This window comes from Astatotilapia calliptera, chromosome 14, assembly GCF_964374335.1.
Source record: "Astatotilapia calliptera chromosome 14, fAstCal68.1, whole genome shotgun sequence".
Classification (NCBI taxonomy): domain Eukaryota; kingdom Metazoa; phylum Chordata; class Actinopteri; order Cichliformes; family Cichlidae; genus Astatotilapia; species Astatotilapia calliptera.
This window is the reverse complement of record NC_137435.1, coordinates 25,611,667-25,632,832: the sequence shown is the minus strand read 5'-3', so window position 1 is coordinate 25,632,832 and position 21,166 is coordinate 25,611,667. Positions and strand designations below refer to the sequence as shown.

Below are 21,166 nucleotides of genomic sequence, written 5' to 3'. Positions count from 1 at the left end.
ATGCATTAAGCAGTAAAATGTCCCAAGCTGAGATCAGCTTAAACGTTTACAGTTGAAATGCAATCGGTGATCATTTTGAAAGGCAGCACCGCACAAAGAAAAGTAGCAAAAGAATCACTTTTCATCTCTTTATTGTTTATGAGTTTTACACAGTAGAAGTGGAGTGACATAAAAGCAAAGAGTCTCTTTAGATAACAGCGTTGTCCGCACGCAGACCCACTAACGTGTAGCTGCAGTGCTCGAGACGAACCCAGAAATGCTGAAGACCAACAACTTCAGCCAGCTTACAGACCGCTGTTGCCAAGCACATCCAACAGCCAACACCAGTCTGATAAGCTAGCTGATGGTGTGGAAGAGTGGTGTGAAGGAATGCCAAACCACATGGTTGGAGAGTCTCAACCATGAGCGGAAGTCGGCCAGGATCTACAGAGTATGTTTTAAGAGTCGGGAAGGCAGGCAAGCTGAGAAATAATCATCAAAAACCAAATTCTGGTCCTACCATGAAGGATGTCATGCGTCTGGTACTAAAAGCAGTCAAAATAAGTGTGTTAGGGCTGACGTGACACTTACCTTAAAGATGATCGTTTCAAAGAGACAATTACAAATCAAATCTTTTGTGTTGGGTCTTAAACCTAACAGTATTACACGGGGGGAGCCTCCATGGATGAACATTTCAGGAGAATCCAAACAAATGAGAGACTCAGTCTGGAGAAGAAGTGCCACGATTTCCATGTTTTATGCATGATCTGATCCCAGGTTCAAGTCAAATGTACAGAATAGAAATGGTACTAGTTAGCTGAGGGTACATCGTCACTTTACAAATGATATCGCCTTTTCTTGTGGGTTTTGGTTCAAATTGACTCATGTTCACACAGACCATAGAATAGAAATACATCTGAACATACCGTCAAAAAGATAGTAAGATATTTACACAATGTGCAAAACATCAATACCACATCATCTGACGTTGATATTGCTTTTTTCTCCCTCCTCCTCCTGCCATTTTTAAATGGACAATTCCAGAAACAAAAGACAAAATTGGTCTTACAGGACAAAAACCATGAAGTCAATGAAACCCTGAAAAGAAACACCATCCACAGCAGTTATCTTGGCAGCACACTGTACAGACAAATCAAGATCCATCCATACACAAAGGTTACAAAATTAAATAAAAATCAAGTCTATAAGTCAAGAGCTATATTCAAGGGAGGTCACGCCTTCCCGTCTTGCATAAGGCATAGCATCTGATGGGCACTGCCCTTACACAGCAGCAACCACCAAAGCGCTGCTTTACTTCTGAGGTCAATGAATGGGTTAATTTAAAGTAACTTGTTAAGATCAGCAGTAGAACCAATCGCGCCAGACACACCTAAAGAGTGAGATGAAGAAGAACTACAAAAACCTGAACGAGGAGACAGTAAACGGCACATACATCCTCAAAAAAAAAAGAAAGAAAAAAGCGCGCGTACGCACACACCGACAAATTATGCCTGGTTTCTTGATCGTTCAGCCTCTTTGAGAATGGATGAGGGTGAGGTTAAGTTGTGAGTGGCTGTGGCCGAAAGTGGAGCTCTCAGCGGCAGCACAAACACAGTCACTTGGATGTTTGTACCGCTTTATTTCGCCATCACTTGGTTTTCTCCTCCGAGTGCCTCAGCTGCTGCAGCCTCTTGGCGTAGCTCTGAGCCATGGAGTTCACGATGGAAATGACAAAGTAGCAGACCATGACCAGCACCACCTTCTCAAACACCCACGACAGCCAGTTCTCATCCTGAAAAACCCCAAATTAGGGTGGATATGCTTTATTTATTTTTTACCCTTGTACAAGCAAACAGTGAATATCAGCTAGACTGATAAAACCAGCCATTTACAACTGAAGGATATGCTAATAATTAAGAGACTGCTATGCACAGTTTGTCCACCAGAGGGCACTGACACATTTTATACAGTTATTAATTAATTACACTTATTGAGATCTATATATATCTATATCTCAATATCTGAATTTGCATCAACACTGCTTCCGAGTCTTTGGTGCATTGATTTAAAGGTAGTTAGGTAGATACTACAGCTTTTAATTTTACAGATTATATTAAACCTTGCCAAAAAAAAAAAAAAAAAACCATAAAAAAAAATCTCATTCACTTAGTGGCTGCCCTTTAATAAATATACATATAAAGCTAATAGACCAAAAATAATGCATGGTAAAGTCTAAATCTTCTTACCGCTGGTGCACTTCCTCCAGCATGGTGCAGCTTGTTCCTTTGTGCTTCCAGGTACTGCCTGAAGGGCTTCTGGAGAGATGGCCCTAGTTTGGGCACCGACCTGACATGGCATACCCACAAAGCAGCAACAGATAAAAAGAACAAAGAAGAGAGAGAGAGAGAGGAGGAGGTGAAACATTTAGTTACTTACCCTTTAAGCAGCCTTCTTAGACATGGAAACCAAAACTTCAGATCCTGCACACTAAGCTATTCAAGTCTTCCCTTTCCCTGAACAATACTTTAGAGAAAAAAGAAAAAGAAAGAAGAAGGTCCTCGCTGATCCAGTCAAACAGCATTCAGGCCAGGCAACAACTGCTGAAGGCCCCATCCTACATGTGGGCCCTATCTTGGAGCTGCCACCTCCTCTAATTGTTACTGTGAGCAGGAGCAGGCAGCAGAGAGGAATGAAGCAGAAACTCCTCAACCCTCCTTTTATACCCTTTAGCTCTCTATAGGAGTCTGTGTCAGCCCCTTCACTGAGGAAGTGAGTCGACATGATGTCATCACCTTTACCAACATTGCTGCCTTCTGGATGGAAAGACATCTAATGAAGGCGTGCTAATGCCCTTATTAGGTAGTGAATTAGCTCACTGGGGGGGTGGTGGTGGTAGTCATTATTAATACAATTTTAACAATTCATGTCATAGACAGGTACTGGTACTGTAGTTTTACCACTGGGTCAGCAGCAGTACAGTTTGAAGAAGAATCGCTACATGACCTCAAACTTATCATTACCATGAAAAGAAAAATATACTACAGGCTGTACTCACAGCCTTCCCACCGCATGAATTCAATTCTGGCCCTGGACAGGACATAAACATGTTGTCTAGACCTGACTAGACTAAGCAAAAACATGAGCGATAACACACACACACACACACACACACACACACACACACACACACACACACACGGGGACTGGGTAATTGCTGATGTCACTTAAACCTAACTAGTTTTGTGTGATTCATTCTTGTTATCACTTTGACTTTACATGTAAGCACACATGAATTCACACAAACTGGAAAAGAAACATCCTGTATCAGCAAGGAAAAACTATCTGCACACATCATAGCGAGTCACTGAGAGTCATCTGTACAGCAGCAGCAACGTGGGAAAGAACCTTGAATTTCATTTTAAATCAGATAGTGTTTTTGGTAAAGTCAAAAAGAAGTTCCTATGAAGGAGGATACCGATTTTAAAACTAGCTAAAGGTGTGGGCCGCCTGCAGCCAACTTTGACCTTAGGTGGGCTGGAGCAGCGGGAAATCTTCTCTGTCAGTGTGAAAAAGTTAAATCACACATTTAATCGCTGAGATATCGTAATATAAGAAAAGTATGTCTCAGTTTTTGTCTTTTTTTTTTTTTAATTGAATGGGTCTTGGCCACGAAGCATACACCCGACCCATCTTTCAAATCTGGGGAAAAGGAGGACGTATTTGTTGGCTGCATTTGTCGGAGTCTTGTAATTTGGACAGCCTTCATCGCATCGCTGTGACATAATCGACCTACAAATGCGGCCTCCGAAGGATGCGGCCCCTGAATCTGGACACAGCTACGATACCGGAGACTGCTTCTTCTTCTTCTTCTTCGGCGTTTAACGGCAGCTGGCATCCTTGTAGATGCATTGCTACCATCCTCCATTTCAGTCCGTTATTACATTCTTAAATCCTACAACTTATTCCTGCATCTTTCAGGATCTTACAAAGCTTCAAACAAAAATTGTTAATTAGTTGTCGATGATTTTGATAGTCGACATAATCGTGACTAGTTGACTAATCATAGCAGCCCTATAATACATATGTACACACACGTATATAAATGTACTTCAATAGAACAAGCATTGGGGGCTTTCATAGGTACTTTCAGCAGCTCCCCTATTTCCCGAGGGGATCGACACAGTTGGATCCACATGTTGATTTAGTGCAGGTTTTATGCTTGATGCCGTTTCCTGACTGAGCTCTCCTCATTTTTAGGGACCAGCACTTTGAATGTGACCCATGAGACTGAATTCCTGTTTCCTCCTTATCTCAAACCGGATGCATTTTATTTGCAAGTGTTAACCACTACACCACAGACAGACTATTAGGGGGATTTTTTTTCTTTATTTCTTTGAATTTGTTTAAGATTTGAGACGTTTACATGACTGCGAGTCAATTTCCTTAAAAAAAAAAAAAAAAAGTGCTGAGTTTGTCTCTTCTGACATCCCGTGCCTGACAAATTCCCTCCACATTATTAAAAAACAAAACGAAATTAAATTTAAAACTCAGCATCTTCAAAGAAAACTGAAACAGATGAATCCAGAGCCATGACCTACCTACCTACATACATACATTTATTAAAGTCTTATTACTTTCAAAAAAGCTTCTTCTACAACCTCTAACCGCCTCTTCTCTCAGTCACAGCTCAACTCAGTGAGTCAGATGAGCATGTTTGGATGGGACCTCACACGCCTGACCACCAATGCTCTAGCAGAGATGGATTGCACGTGTGGGGGGGAAGAAATACCTTGGTGTGTGTGTGTGTGGTGGTGGGGGTGAATCAAAAAGAAAAGAAGGAAAATGCGTGCACATACGATACGCCCCCGCAGTGAGAGCATTTATTCATACAGGATCCCCAATCAGTGTTCATAACGCATCTGAAAAAGTTTACAAATGTGCTGCCAACCACAAAACCAACGAAAGACAATGACTCCACCAAGTTTCTAATTAAAGCAGGCTTTCTCACACACACGCACATCAGTACAGGACAAAAAAAAAACAATTGAAAAAAACTTACCCGATGAGTGACACCATTTGCTCCACTATGTGCTTGCTAAAGGTGATGATAACGAAAAGTTTCTGAGGAACAAAAAACAGAAATAAAAACATTGATGACTTTGCTTTGAAATTCAGGACAGCTGATAAAACAGAATTTTTTTAAAATTCTCAACTTTATTCATAAAGTCTCCTAAAATGTGTAGCATTTTCAAAAAACATTTGTTCCTTAACACCTTTTTTTATAAAAAAAAAAAAAAACTCTTGGCAGAAAGATGCGTTTAGATTCTTAATTTTAATGACACAACTCTGAGAAATTGAGGCCACATCTGACATTGTTCACAGACACCCTAATTATGAAACTCAAACCTGGCGGTAACCTAAATTTTGGTCTGTGTGAGGGGTTTTGTGTGGTTTTCAAAGCACCCAAGTGGAGGGGTGGGGGTTCTAAAAAAACAACAAAAAACTCACTTTTTTCCCCTTCTCCCCCTGGTCCTGAAACTGATCAGCTCTAAAACGGCATGACACATGGCCCCCTGGACAAAATCAGACAGGGTATGGCATCCAACGTCCATGAGGTTCAAGGTACAGAATTGGGGGGAGGAAAAAAAAGAAAAGACAAAAGACTCTCCCCCCTGTAGCCTCTTACAGTCTGCTCAATTTCCTTCTCTTCCCTCACATCCACTCTACATCCTTCATTACCCCCACTGCCTCAAGTCCTCTTTGTCTGAAAGGTCTCATAGTGAGATCATTGGCTGGTACCACCAAGAGATTAGGCTTTAGTTTGTTGAAACACTCAACAGTGTGCCTCAGACGCAGACAGCCCCTTGCAGTCTGAGCTTACATTAGTCACTAGTATGGTAGACTCAACAATACCCTCCGTAATTAAGTTGTGTTTTTTGTTTTTTTTTGGATCTAGTGCATTTTTAAAAATCCAAACTCTTGTTAAATGCTTCTTAAAAGCTTCCCTCCTTTCATCTGGAGTAAGTTTATGTGGCGTGGCATGCATCTGAAAGCTCAAACCAGAATAAGGAATCCCCGAAGGAAAAAAAAAAAAAAAAAGAGCGCCATCAGAAACAGTTAACCAGAAGTGTCCAATTAGGACTTTCTCATAGTCGCCACCTCATGATTTAAACACTGAGGCTTGATCTTTCCCACACGTTTTAGGCTTGTGGGGATTGTTCAAAGGGTATCACTCAGCAGTGGATAACCGTTTTTTTCCTATGAGAGGATTTCTGAGATGCATTATTACACTGCGGACAGAGAAGCGCGACGACATGAAACAAAAGATGAATCATATTTGAAGGCAAGATGCTGCAAGTACGTGGGCCTGTGGGGCTTATGTTAAAAAAAGGAAAAAACATGCTGTTGTTTGAGGTAAACCGTCTCTCTGCAAGGTTTAAACCACATCTGATCAATGCTTCCACTGTGCTGCTGACCTGTATGTGCATCTTGATGATGGCTTTCCCAATCAGAGTTGCTCCAAAGAAGGTCCAGAAAGGAACCAGGAAATGGCCGCAGGTTATTCCAGCCAGGTCGAAGAGAGGATTAGGAATCTGAAAATGGGCACATTAGATCGTAGTGATTCGTCGTCTGGGCACGAACATTAATTTGTTCGTAACAAACTCAGTTTAAAAGTTAAAAAAAGATAATAAAATAATTTTAAAAAGGCCTGAAAACTTCCTACTCACTGAGGCACAAGCCAAGATGCCAAAGAATCCCACTTTCTGCACCATGTGCTGCACTCCCAGTTTTGCTCTTGTAACAAAATCCTGCAAAACAACAACAACAACAACAACAAGTGAATAAAGTGATTGTAAATGCATCAATGGCTGCCAGGCAGGGATTGTTATTTTAAGCTGCCGGGTTTTTAATTCTTGTTACACTTCCCTGCATCAAAGATTTCACATGTACACATACACATCTCTGAACACACAACCACTCTTGTTTTCTTAAAATAACCACTCTGTACTTTTTGCAAATGTGTGTACTTTTTTTTTTTTTTTTTAAACCAAACCAAATGTTTTAACAGTGCCGCTGTCTCCAGTGTTATTACAAGGAGCAATAGAGTACTGATACCTGCTATTTTAGAGCAATTTAAGACTTTCTCTGAGGTTTGGTGAATTTGGTACAAAAGTGCAGAGGACCTTTTGGTTTTTTTCTGAGAGGCTGAAACATCTGTGGCTATATTGTGAAGATCTGAGATAGAGGAAAAACATCAAAGGCACAGGAAGCCAGTGTAAAAAAAAAAACCAAAAAAAAAAAAACTGGCACCATGTGTGTTTATTTTCAACAAAAAGTCAAATTTAAGTTTAGTTTTTAATCTTCTATAACTAAGAAAGCACCAAAGTACCGAGGTTGATAAAAACTAAGTCCTTTTTTCATGTTCGTTTCAGTGCAACCGTTCATAAAAACTGCATCCTGAGTCTTCAATGCTGTTACCCTTTATAAGGCTTATAATGCACCCACCGAAACAATTACCGTATTTTTCACACTTAAACTCGTAACTTTTCTGAAAAAAAATCGACAGTGCATGCATTATGTATGAATTCTGGTTGTGCTTACTGACCTCAAACCGGTTTTACTTGGTGCACGGCGCTCAAAAATCTGTCATAAAATGTTTTAGTATGATTTTGGTAAGCTATGAAGCCGCACTGCTTGATGGATTGTTGGAGCATTAGGGCTACCGTAGTCAGGAGCCTCACGGAGTAATCTGGGTCCAAAACTCCATCCGCTTCAGGTCCCAAAGTCACTACGACATCACTGAGAGTTAAAAACTGTCTAAATTCTTTCATCTTTAATAAAATGATCAGTGTTGCTGCTTTACCAGGTGTAACAATTAAGTTTAACATGCAGGCATCCATGAAAACAGGATTTATTAAATTTAATTGAGTTAGAAGTTAGCAGGAAGTTAGCTCGCTAGTTTCCACCTAAACATGATATAGCATGTTCTGACTGAGAGATTTCTGAAAAAATTAAAACGTACAGCTCTGCTATCACTTCCAACATAAATGAAGACAGAAACCTAACAGCAGTGACTTTTGTAGGGTTACTGAAATTGGACTAGTTAGTATATAATGATGTGCTACGTGATCGCTAGCGACACAGCTATGTTAGCATAATATAAACACAGTAAAGCTGGAGGATGAACGCCAACTTTTTCCCACTCGATAAAAGTTAACGTGAGGGTTCCCGATGGTTAGGGACAAATGCAATCGCATGGCAGGATGCTGTAAACGGACCAAACTTCAGTCAGGAGAACAACTGAGATAATCCATCCACAATACAAGGTTAGTCATTAATATACTGCAGCAACATGGGAATAGAGCAGCTGCGTGAGAATTCAACATTAATGAATTAATGGTACAGAAGTGGAGGAAGCAAGAAGAATGAGTTGAGTAAAGTTTAATGCGCCTTATAATCCGGTGCACCTTATGGTCAAAAATACGGTACTGGTGATATAATAAGACTTTTGGTAAAAACTTTTGTGTTCAGAACATCAGAAAAAAAGGAAGCACCATGTTTCTCTAAAGGCTTAAACAGGTGCTCATCAGTAGGGTGAACACAAGCCTTATATAAATAAATAACGATGTAGATTTCCTGCTAATTCAGGCATAACGTGTATTGACTCCAAGTCTTCCTCAGTGTTTTGGTCATTTTTATGTAAATCAATTCATCATATATGGTTCTTCTCCTGATATTGGATGAGCAACTCTAAAGCACTGCCTCCTGCGGTATGCACAGATCTGTAAACAAGCAAATTCTTCTCATCTTCAACCAACCTTTCACCACTTGCCTGGATGCAGCTCGAACATGTCTGCTCAGATTCAATTTGCTCACTGCAATACTACAACACTGCACACAAAGGCAGGTTTTACCACATTTAGGGACATGCGTTTCCATTTTTGTCACACTCAGTCTTTTTTCTTCTTCTTTGGTATCCATTCCAATTACTGTTTTATGTTAATGGGTCTTTGCAGTGCTTCTCAGAATGCCCCTGACACACACCTAAGTGTATATGTCCTGAACAAAACAACACCCTGTGAAGATGACCTTGTCAGCTGAGAGCCACTGAAGTGGGACTAGGTGATGGAGACAATGGACACCATTTCTCTAATTTCTGTTCTGCTTACTCAGCCTCTGATCTCAGCAGTCTCCAGTCATGTGAACTCAGTTCCTGACAGCGCTGCCTGTCATTCAAATTAGAGGCCGGTGAAAAGAGAGACGGAGGGAGGCAGCGAGAGAGCAAAGCCCGAGGGATGATTAAAGAGGGAGCTGTGCTCAGGGTGACTCACCCACGAACACACAGATTTACTGGAAGTGCAAGAAGGGCGGGGCTTCACTGAAGTCACGTGCCACTTTGAGACCAATCACTGGACAGTGGCTTTGTGGTCAGTTGCACATTATGAAATTAAACCATATTAAATAAGATCATATCGTATTGAGTCTGTGGGCACCGTGTAAGCAGCTACATTAAAATAAATCCGAACAGATGTATAGATAGATAGTCCAATATTGAGTGTAACTGCTTTGCTCTTTCAGTACAAGGCAGGCTGGATGACTTTGGGCCCCTGTTCAAACCAAATATAACTTATTTGGAAAGAATTATAACTTTATTTGTACAGTGCTTTTTAAAACACACTGTTACAAAGTGCTTCACAGTTTGAATAAAACCGCACATTAAAAATAAGAATACATGTTCCAGCACGCAGACCTTCATGCCAACATGCACACTTCCATAAACACATTAGAAGTGAACAAAAGCCAAAAATAATGGGAGAAAGATTAAGAAAAAGCTAACCTACAAAACGGCAGTCATTTAAAACAAACCGCAGATTTAGCCGGCCTTAAGAGCTGCAACCTTAAAAGCGTGATCGCCTCTGGTTTTAAAAAAAGGAACATGGAACAGCTAAGCGAGCCCGATCAGATGATCTGAGAGGCCAGCTGCTGTTGTAAGGTCTCAGATGCCAGAGCCCGGCCATGTAGGGCTTGACCTGTCAATTTTTAAATGGATTCTGAATTTTACTGGAAGCCCGTGAAATGAAGCAAGAATAGGGGTGATAAGGGAGCGCTGGCTAATTTTTGTGAGCGGGAAAGAAGCATTAAAAAAACAAAAACAAAAATGGAAGCCATACTCAATTAAATAATAAGTGATATAACTTAAATGTCGCCTTTTTAGGTTTCTCGAAATCACATTTATCGAAATGCATATCTGAGCATAATCCTTCTTTAATCTTTAAATATTCTTGATGTTCACACCAGTGCGCATCCTAGGACCTAACACTTTACGAAAACAAGTGCTTCTGACCTGAGCACCCTCGGCCTGCTCCAACATCTCCTCAAATTCCTCGTAGTCCTCATCGTCTGGATCAGCTCCCGACTGACGAGCCGCTCTGGCCATGAAATAAGGAGGCAGCTCTCCGATGGCGGTGCCGGCACCCTAAACATAAACAGAACATTTTATGTTTGCGATAACTCAGTTATGCATCAAACTACTTGGTGAAAGATTAGATATACTTTGGATTTATGCACAAACGAGACCAACACAGCCCTGAAAAAGCATCTTTGGTGTGCGTCAGGGTGGATAACTCTAGTGTATCTTTATTCAAGCTAACACTCACCCACATACAGGCCTCCAGTCGGACCTTTGACATGATTGAGAAGAGGGAGATTGTGTCCTCCACTCCTCCATCTTCGGGACAAACAATCTGGTCTGGGTAGGGAGGCTCTGGGAAGTCTGTGGACCCACACTCGTATGCTGCCAGGGTTACTGAAGCTATATGAGGGCCCTGAGAGGAGCGAGACAGATGGAAAATAAGCCAAGTTACATCAACCCTTTACATCTTTGAAACCCTTGAAGCTCCTTTCTGAACTGAGTGGTTTCTGTCATATTGCAGCCATGCTTACAGAACAAAATGACTGAGTGTGTATCAGACGTTAGTGAGGGTGGTCTCTGTCCATGTGGCAACCCTTGGAAAAATCCATGATAGAGATCTTCACTGACTCATAACTCATTAAAAAGGACAGGGGAGGTCATCAACTGTCTTTATGATGAAAAATGCTCAAAAGAACATGAACGTAAGGTCATAGTGTGAGCAAAAGGCTACTCAAAAGACTCTCGAACAGCAAAGTTAAGGGCTAAAGATTGATTTTCTTTATATTTTAATTATTAGTCTGTGTCAACTTCAGCCTTTCAAACAGGAGCAGATATTTCATATTGCAGTCGTGCAATATATCTCTCTTCAACTAAAGTTGTCGTTGTTGTTCAAAGTCCTTCCAAAAGGTGTTGATTGTGATCTTTTTGTGGCCTGCAGTTTGCAGTAATGTTTGCAGTAATTTAAGCTGCTGTTGTATTGTTAAACACAGCTTGCGAGTGCTACATTGTAAGCAACAAACACAAAGCACCAGCAGCTGAGTCATGCCGCCACTCTGGCAGGTAGCTATGTCATCACTTATCACTGTCGAGGCGGTTAGGTTGAGCCACCTGGCCTCAGTAACAGTTGGGCAACCTGCAACCACAACATAGCTACTTCATTATGCTTCTTTGAGGTGAAACAGGCAACAGTGACAGTAGATGGACAGCGCACAATTAGTCTGTGCTGACTGCAAATGCTTCATCATGGTAACTCTCCACCCACTCAGAGTATGAGCACACAGGAGGCTTCTTTAGTTTACACAAGACACTCCCTTTTCATCCAAGCAGGACTTCATTTAACATTAGCCCTTTGTGAGACAACAAGACACTGTTACCAAGGAGGAAAACACACCTAAGCTCTTAACATTCAGACACGCTTGTTTGATAGGAGCTGTAGCAGCACCGGCACTGCTCTCTTTCTTCATTCGCATCAACAGAAGTCATTCAGGATCTGTCAAACAGTTCTTTGCTTCATCACTGGTCTGCAATGATGAAGGTCTCTGTTCCATGCACAGAGACCCTCTGTGCATGGAACAAACATACATGACATTATTTTCTGTTTAAACCACTAGTGGTATTCAGTGTGTAAAAGGTGGTTAGGAATATGATGCAGCAGGAAGGGCCATAGGTTACTTTTAACTCTGGCCTAGTAAACGAGTTCAACAAATTTCATTAAAAAGCAAAAAGTCCTACAGTGAAATGTTGACCTGATGGTAGCGGGTGTGGTCATGTTTAATCCTGAGGGATGATGAGCAACCACAATAACTTAAGGGGAAAGCCAAACATTCAAATATCCCTGTGTTTGGGTTCAATTATGTGAGATTCTGGTTGAAAGTGGAATGAATTCACCCAAAAATTGGGAAACAATCTCAGTTAATCATGAAAAATTCCTGAGAAGATTGCCAAAGGGGTGAACTGACAAAGCAGTGCATCGACGTAAATGAAAACCTTTTTCATTTAAATTATTGGTCTCCTAAAATTTAAATTCTCAATTCAGACATGTATAAGTACAGGCATCATGAGGATGAGTCATTTAAGCACAACATAAAGACTAGAACCCAGTGTTTGCTTGGCAACACATCCAAAAACATCATGATGAAGAGTAAGCTCATACTGGTGAGTTACTCCCCTCACCCGGTGGATCACAGTGACCTCATGCTCTCTATGTGGCCATGTGTTAATGCTTCAGGCTTGAAGTAAATTCCGTGTAATTCTTCTGGTGGGAAATGTGGTTTTTCTTCAAAAACAATATTACACATTTTCCGTCTATGGTTGGTATTAACGTTGAACAGAGACGTGTGACAGAAGTTACTGCAATGTGAATGACTGAAATTAGTCAGATCTATCAACACGGCACACTCCGTTTCCATCTCGGGTCTAACATCGCAGCTACTTAAACCTATTTTGTGGTGCAGGGGTATTCCCTCGATCACCCACACTTCTTAAGAGCTTTACAACTGTGTCAGTCCCACACTCGGTGCTTGCTGACTGGCCAATTTTAAGTCTACTGCAGCGCTCACTGGAGTGAAACGGTTTCATGCCATGATGCCAGACAAATCAAACTGAACAGAGTGGACAGATTCAAAAGGTACAAGCACTCAGAGCATGAGCTAAACTTTAGCAAACTAAGAGACAGGAAATAATCTCCATATGAGCAGTGGGCTCACGTCAAGTGACAACAATGTAAAGAATGCTTCACCATTTCTGTGAAAAATTACAAAATATCAGAGGAATTTGGAGAATTAGGCACTCTCAATGAAGCCAATCAGGACAAACAATGAAAGCAACAAGGGGAGCGTGACAGTCAACAATAATTCCATGTGTCAATGGACAAGAATCCTTTCCAACCAAACAACCTGAACAAAAAGACTTGATATAAGATATTACAAAGATGGCAGAGGACGAAAGCTCCAATAAGAGAGAATGATTCAATATATGAAGTGAAATAAGCTAAATAGATGCCTGGGCTGGAACGTGAGACACTGCTGACAGATTGCAGGAGATTCATACCAGCGTTTGATGGGTTACTCATTAGGATTGCCCCACAGCTATGGGGCAATTCTGTTGCAATTAACTTTATCTTGCATATTTGTATCATGCTTTCACAATACACTGTGTCATGCTCTGCAGAACAGAGTACTAGAACAGAGTTCATAAACAATCCATATGCAGCAGTTTCATACCTATGCAGAGAAAAAGACCAATACCCAGTCTGATGATGTGTTTAGTATATTATGAACAGGTACAGAAATAAAAATTACACGTGTAACCCAATAAAGGGATCTGGTACGCAGCAAATTTCATTAATCACCGGTGTGCTCTGGTGGTGATAGAGAATTCACAGAATCTTAGATTCCCAGCTCTTGTTTTGCTTCCATTATTCCTGACCGCAAGAGATGGTATTCGATTACTTATCAACTTCATTGGTATGACTTCAATAAAACAAGGTCATGATGAATTTGCATTCACCACAGTGCAGTTGCGGAGCGAAGGACCAGAAGAAACTGTTGTACCCACAATGTGAATGGCAACATTAACTTTACAGAAGTGGGCGAAGGTACAACAGGAAGTCCAAGCAGCTGTGGTACAGATGTCAGTCAGTGGAACATCTTTCAAGGTAATGTAAAATGTCATTGGTAGAAGAGACGTTTTACATTATGCCCCATTATGCTTGCCGCTTTAGTCTTATCAGACATAAACAGGGAAGTCCCCATTTATACTAGTGCTGATGGCATCAGTGCAGTATTCTCCTAAACAACAGGCGTCACCATTCAGGTAAAACCTCCACAGCAGCAATGGTAAATGTGTTGAATCAGTCAAAACCGGGAGCAAAGAAACGGCAGAGGTTTTGGCAAAGTTGTCTCCAAAAGTCTCATCTTTTCAAGAAAAACTCAAGAGGTGAGGCTCATATCAGGAGTCCTTGAGCTTCCATGCAGGACAGGCTGGATCTGGTGCTTAGATAGTTGATACAATACATGGTCAACGTGTTATTGGACTGAGCACGGAAATGCCTGAGGGCCAAGTATACAACCCATAGCTCCAGCACACCGATGCGAAGCAGCCTCTGCTCCTACACACTGTCCTGTGCTTCCATACTGCCTTTGCTAACTAAGAGGAAGGCATCTGTAAACATCACCTCTTGGCCTGGAGGGAAGGTGATCCCAAAAGAATACTACAACAGTGGAAAGCCCAGACTGCCACTGACCTGCTTTGGTACCTCTTTGGAATCGAAGTCCAAGGTGTTGATGAAATGAGGTGTAGTGGGATGACTGCAGCTGCCGCTGTAAGTTTCCCCAGCAACCAAAGGAAAACACTGAATTTGAGCCTTGAACTTCTTTGAAAACAAGAAAAAGGCTGAGAATGTAATCCACCCTCTGGAGGAAACAAAATGAGGGCATTTGCCTCAGTACAAATGTGGGCAATTCCTTGAAAACAATCCGACACCGATGACAATCTGCTGACATGGTATCAAATAACACAAAGTTTACCGTGAGCCCTAACTGGGACATATGGACGAGAGAAGAGTTCTGTCCGAGACAGTGTTCATTTTGTTTACTGATATTTTTCTTTAACTGTTTTTTCCTGATAAAAACAAGACAATACTACATAAAAACAAATGCATGAGGACAAAAAACTGTGATGAAATATACCGACACTGTCATCGACAAATAAAAACCAGATGAAAATGTTCTGGAGAAAAGAGATGCAATCACAATTGATTAATTTGTTTAGCGAGGCAGGTCGAGTTTGGAGGTTATCCAATCAAAAGAAATCTCCTTGTGCAGCAAGGTTAGCGGGCACAATTTGATCTACCACCGAATAACAGGATGTGGTGGGGCCCTCCCATGTCCTCCGTTTCATATGAAAACGCGGCAAAACATGAAACGTCAACGGAAGAGAAAAGAAGATATCTGGACATATTTCACATTTGATATCAAAGAAAAGAAGATGCTTTGTTAACAAACTTCTCACACCCTACAAATTAGTAAACCAAATCAACTTCAGATTTGTTCTATGATAATCTTATGATATTTAGTTGCCTAAAACTTAAAAAAATAAAGAATTTAGATGCCTAAATTATAACTAAAACTAAATTTTATTTTTGTCAAAATAAAAAAAAACTATGACTAAGACCACCTGCTCCCAAGTTAAGGTGCATATATCAACCCACCATCCACAGATGGAAAAAATGCACGTGGCTTTGGCCTGCAGAGGGAAAGTGCACCTGGTTGTAAAGACACTGCATCTTTGTCATGTCGGCTTGCAAAAGAAGGCAAATCAGACAAGTGACTTCTCTCATCAGCTGTTTGGAGTCGTGGTTCTGAAGGAGTGGTGACAACAGCAGCAGAGAGTCTGCTGGACAGCAAGTTAAGGAGAAAAAGCCCTTAATCTAATAACCTATGGCAAACTATAAGGCCAGTGTTATAGAAGAGCTTAAGTGCAAACAGTTCCCAAACATAAAGGGATAAGGCCCCCTAATGAGTGAGTATGGATTGATGAGGAGTTCATGCTTCTCCCATTTCTAGTTAACGCCGCTGTCAATCATACTCGACTAATGTAAAGCATCATCCACGTTGAGCAACACACAGTTGGGATTTTGGAGGTTGAATTGGATGAAAGCCCCTCTCTGTAGGCAAATACCTCCACAAATAGACACAATCATAAACTATAAAATAAGCAGGAGAGCCTACAGAACCTCTTCGGCTGAAGGATCAGCAAACTTCTTGGTAGAGGCTGTAGGTATGAAACCTCTGGAGGATGGAGAGTAGCTCCAAATGAGAGGATGGAAAGCTACCAGCAAAGACCGTAAGCAACCTATGCTATACTTAAAGACAAGAAAATTAAATTGCTGGGTGCCAGACCCTAATATCAGTTTGCTTGGATCACTGAGGGTCACACAGGTGACACATGTGACTGCATATGTAATCAACAGATATCCAGGTATTACATAGCATCTCTGGCGACCAGGAAGAAGGAAATAAAACCTGAAGTATGCCTTCTTTATAAAAGTGTCCTATATATACAAGCAGACATGAGGTCCTGTGCTGCTGCCAGTGCCATGCAGGTAAATAATTTAGTGCCCAACAGTTTATGAAAATGAATGCAAGATGTTGAAGGAAATAAGGGTGAACAATTATCCAAACAAAACAAATCCCTACTGTAATGTGATTAAAGAAAAAAGAAGTCAATCTCTTGAGGAACAAGTCAAACTCCTCTGCGGTGGAGTAATCTGAATTCCTTTTTTTTGGTCTAGACACAATGTTTCATGACTTGACTTTTGGTACATGAGGACAAGTTATTATGAAAACCAGAGCTGTTTAATATTCTCACTGCAAAAGAAAAGCACAATACACAACCCCACACAGAGTATATGGCACGAGCCACTGCTGCTACGTCATTATTGTTGCACACAGTATGTAAAGAAGCAGAGCACTAGACAGCTGTAAAGAATTAATGGAGGGAGTGTACACCATTTCTTTAAAAAAAAAAAGAAGAAGAAGAAAAAGGGGAAGGTCACAGTTACATCTTTTCCCATTATTTCATTATAATGGAAATGGCTGACTCAGCTGAACCACATCGGCACATGTTCTGCAGCACAGAAGCCACATCATCAGCCTGAAGCGGACTTTGGTGGAGAATTTCTTCCTCTCTTTCATTTTGCTAAATTCTCCTTTTAGCCACAACCAAAGACCAATGACGCATGTTCATGGTGACTCAGTGTGACAGTCACTCTGTGACTGCCTGTCAGGGGAAAATTACACTTCACTCACACAAAGCCTTCGACAGACGTGTGACAAACGTGTGACGTTAGAAGAAACACAGGGCTCATGGCTCGGTGTGGACTATGACGCCATCCTCTGGTGAGTACAGGAACAAACGGACAGCGATTTTGCAGAATTCTGCAAATGTAGCATTTTTGTAAGAAAATCGCTAACTGTTAAGGTAAATTATATTCTGACCCATGCTGAGCATAACCAACCAGATAATGTCGGTAATCAATTTCTCTTTACATTTTGTAGCCTTTAGTCAGGCCAATATTCAGTAAAACTCAGCTAACTCAATCTAGACCAGAAATGATTAACACAAGTGGAATTAAATTACATTTCTTCAAATTTGGAATATGGTTACATCTTTTCCCACAGTTTGGTGGTTTACACATTCACTTAGGTCACTGGTTCAATTCCAGCATGAAGAAGGGCATCTGGTGTAAAACTCAAATCAAACACGTAGCGCTACCTGCCATAGTGTGACAAAGGAGAAGCAGCTTTATTCTGAACTGTAAAATAACGACAGGGAGTAGGATCTGTACAGACAGGTAAAGCTGAATGACTCTCGCTTACAGGTATTCCCTGCTCCTTTTGCAAATGTTAAATTTATATTTTTCAATATATGTTTTTAAGCTTTTGCCAGTTTGCAAGTTACTCACAACTATCCCTGCTCTCAAAATTCCTACTATGACTACACTTTGTTCTTAATGGTGCGTAGCCACGCTTTGTTTCATATCAGTGAGTACTGTTTCACGCCTAAAACGGTCTGTTGTCTATGCATATAAAACCTGTTCAGTCTAAATATAAACCATGTCATTGTTATTGCCTCTGTTATCTACCTTTACTTCAGTAAAGGTATTTTGCATCTGCATTTCCATACGGCTGATGCTATCTTACCAGGTAGAGAAGGAAGGTGTGCAGACCAGTTCCAAGGCCCACTGAAGACAGGATCCCAAGGCCTACCCAGTAGGCACACCATAGGAACTTCTTTTCCAGATACTGAACATACTGCAAAGGAAAAAAAATTGAAGAAAATTAACTATATACATAAATCAGACAAGGGGAAGGGCAGGGTAGTCACCAGCGTCTAAAAGATCAGATGATGATCTTTCAAGGTAAAATCTAAAAAGTTGAGTGAAAATCTTCCCTTCAGGATTAGCTGAATATCTGTTATCACATAAGGTCTGCATGTGTTGTCTGGACACACAGGAAGTCACTGTTACTTAAGTGTAAAAGGCCTGAATCACAACTTCCTGTTTTCGCTTCCATTGAATTCTGAAAATTTGGACCATAACTGATGATTTATACGTCAGCTTTAAAAATAATCGAGTGAAGTTTATAAAGAGTGAAAACAAAAGTCAGTCACCATCAGTCATATCGCCGCTTCTCCTGATGCTGATGTGGAATGACTGATGGACAGAGTGGGTGGCTACTGTCTAAGGCCTGATTTTCAGAGTAGTTGCAGAGTGGTTTGAGGTTACATTGTGCGTATGCCATAAATGTCCGACTGATGCATAAACTCCCAGTAAGATGGTAAGGTTTACTTAAATGTGCCAAAGAGAAAGGCTCCACAATCATAAATGAGGCAAACATAAGAAAGAGAATCTTCATTTGGCTCTTGCAAAACATATACCTTGTATTTTGTATGAAGTGCCCAAATCAGATTGTCCACAATTAAAAAGTGTCACATTGCTCACCTCTACAATAAATGATACAAAAAGTTAATCTTTTTTAGGCGTTTAATAACTACATTGGTTTATTTATTTAAAAAAGCATTAGACCAATATTCATTACACTCCGTTTACAGGGAAATTCTGTCTTAACAGTTATTGCTGCACAGTTACAATGAAAACAATATGTTTTTCGATCCCATTACCTTATTTTACATTAATATTTGTGATTTTGACATATTTAAATTTGCTTTATTCTTGGGTTATTTTTTCCCCCTGCTCATTTCCTATGTTTGACCTGCTGTTCTAGGTAAATGATTACGCCATTCTCAGTTGGTTCTAGGAAGCCCTGAAGGACTGTAGTGTTTTAACTGAACCGTGACAGACCGTTGCACAGATGAATTTGTAAACAGAACATTCAGACAGATGACTACATGATCAAGGGTTACCTGACAACAGTGCACACTGCATTATCTCACAATGCAAAGTTTATTCTTGGAAAAGTCTCGAGCAGGATAAAAAGTGACTCATCGTTAACCTTTAAACTTGCCGATGACAAAATAACTGATTAGCTGATTCTTAACGTCTCTAAGAAAGCAAAACAAGTCGAGGCTTACTTGCTGGTGTTCTCCCTCAGTTGAGTATGCGATGGAAAAGAGAGAGCATAACACCAAACACAGGAAAACTATGCCTCTCCGCTGCCAAAGCCTGAATCGGGAAGCAAGAAAACACAATCATATCCCCTTCCATTCTTTCCCCCCTTAAATTTAAGTGTCTCTGGTCTCAATAAAATGCACAAATCCACCTTCTGGGGCATAAGTACTTTTTTTTGATACAGCAGCTTAAATCACAGGGTATGTCCAACCAGGAGACAGCTTCATTTTAAGAAAAGAATCCAGGAAAAACCTTTAATGTCTTACTTAAACGTCCACTCCTTTAGCTTAAGGAGCGTCTCCAGGAGAAAGTAATGCAAAGTGGTAACAGGTCTCCTCCATAGCACCAGAGACAGGCGCTCTTCCTTATCCTTCTGTCTCCTCTCTCTTAATGACAAGTCTGGAGAATAAAACGAAAGAAAATCACTTTGACACTCTGTAATACTTACAGACACAACACTTATTGCCACTTCTTGAATTGGTAATGCTAAATGCATAATACATGTACTCTGTAATGTACTTGTTTGCACCTATGGAAAGTGAAAATAACCCATAGTGAATCAGTGTGAGTGTTTATAAAGCGTGAATGCCATAAGGTGATAGGTGCAGTTCTGTGTCAAAGGTTACACAACAGATACAACTGATAGAGTTTACCTGCGGATTTCCCATTCAGTTTGTCTTTAGCTCCTGCGCGTTTCTGAGGCTGCTCACAGCTTGCTCCATTAGCTGCCATGTCAATCACCGTCTGGCAGGTCAGGCAGTCTAGGACGAGAGAGGAGCACGACAAGTAGGAGTTGGAGTTTCCCGTGTCCCCGTTTCTGAACGGCTAAGAGATTACAGCAGGGATTGTGTAGAAACTGGAACTCCTTATCAGCAGCTGTCAACCAATAAACTATCAGTTAGTGCGAACCTTTCGTTCACACGCCGGTTAGCTGACATTCAAATTCAAAGACAGAGATATAACACAGAAAGCAACGAGGCGACTGTGAAACTATTACAGACTGCTTTACGAGAGCGAAGGCTACAGCTGACGTGAGCTGTCGTCTTTCCGTAGGTCAGTCTGTAAGTAGATATGGTGCTAAATACGTGCATAACCCTCCACATGCTAACCGGCTAGCCAAAATACTAACGACCGAGCTAGTGACGTCTGTACCTCAAAATCAGGCGTTTAAACTCAATAACGAGTTCCCTTACTCACCGAGAAACGTCTAAAACAACTTGTTGCCGCTATACTGTTGTAGTAATGAGAAAAGACACACGTTACACAGGAGAGAAACAGGGGAATGTTTGTTAAAATTACATGACATCTGTACCTTGTTCCTGTCCTCTTTACCCGGAAACAAACGCAGGCACTGTCAAAGTAAAACCAGCACTACTGTGCACCACTGGGGGGGAAAGGCTGTAGAAAAAGTTTTTGTTTACATTATGTTGTAATTAATTAACTGAGTAAATGTGGGAGCGATTCATGGTGTAATGACAGTATTATAATAACTTACGATGAAATCACATGCTTCACTTCATAAGCGAATACTTTTATTGTGAAATAGATGTAAAAGTCCATTTCCGTTCCTTGTGAGGAGCAGTCCAATGGGAGGTTGCCAGATTTGCCGAAACAGGGGTTGGAGGTGGTAACTGTTATACTAT

The 21,166-nt window shown here is 40.9% G+C and overlaps 1 protein-coding gene across 5 annotated transcripts; it reads right to left on the bottom strand.

Annotated features, from left to right (window-relative positions):
* Positions 1-717: 717 nt before the first annotated feature.
* On the bottom strand, positions 718-20,887 carry vmp1 (vacuole membrane protein 1). Of its 5 annotated transcripts, none has more exons than XM_026193522.2 (12): positions 20,836-20,887; positions 20,177-20,284; positions 19,790-19,922; positions 19,487-19,577; positions 18,097-18,207; positions 10,638-10,805; positions 10,325-10,456; positions 6,708-6,788; positions 6,456-6,572; positions 5,039-5,100; positions 2,226-2,325; positions 718-1,771 (listed from the first exon to the last, which is right to left on the bottom strand). In XM_026193522.2, exons 2-12 carry the CDS (start codon positions 20,253-20,255, stop codon positions 1,628-1,630), a joined length of 1,218 nt encoding a protein of 405 aa, XP_026049307.1. In that variant the 5' UTR covers positions 20,256-20,284; positions 20,836-20,887; the 3' UTR covers positions 718-1,627. The 5 variants fall into 5 exon arrangements, with proteins under 5 accessions (XP_026049307.1, XP_080145390.1, XP_080145389.1 ...); XM_080289264.1 differs by having other exon boundaries at positions 20,177-20,399; positions 20,836-20,868; XM_080289263.1 differs by having other exon boundaries at positions 20,721-20,850.
* Between the last annotated feature and the right edge of the window lie 279 nt (positions 20,888-21,166).

What these genes read in the sequence shown, in the direction of transcription:
- vmp1 (XM_026193522.2), bottom strand. Translation starts at nt 20,255, where the DNA reads ATGGCAGCTAATGGAGCAAGCTGTGAGCAGCCTCAGAAACGCGCAGGA. An exon ending in ACTGAATGGGAAATCCGCAG is followed by an intron (nt 19,923 to 20,176) that starts GTAAACTCTATC and finishes TTTATTCTCCAG; the next exon opens with ACTTGTCATTAAGAGAGAGG. An exon ending in GCATCTTGGCTTGTGCCTCA is followed by an intron (nt 6,573 to 6,707) that starts GTGAGTAGGAAG and finishes GCCCATTTTCAG; the next exon opens with ATTCCTAATCCTCTCTTCGA.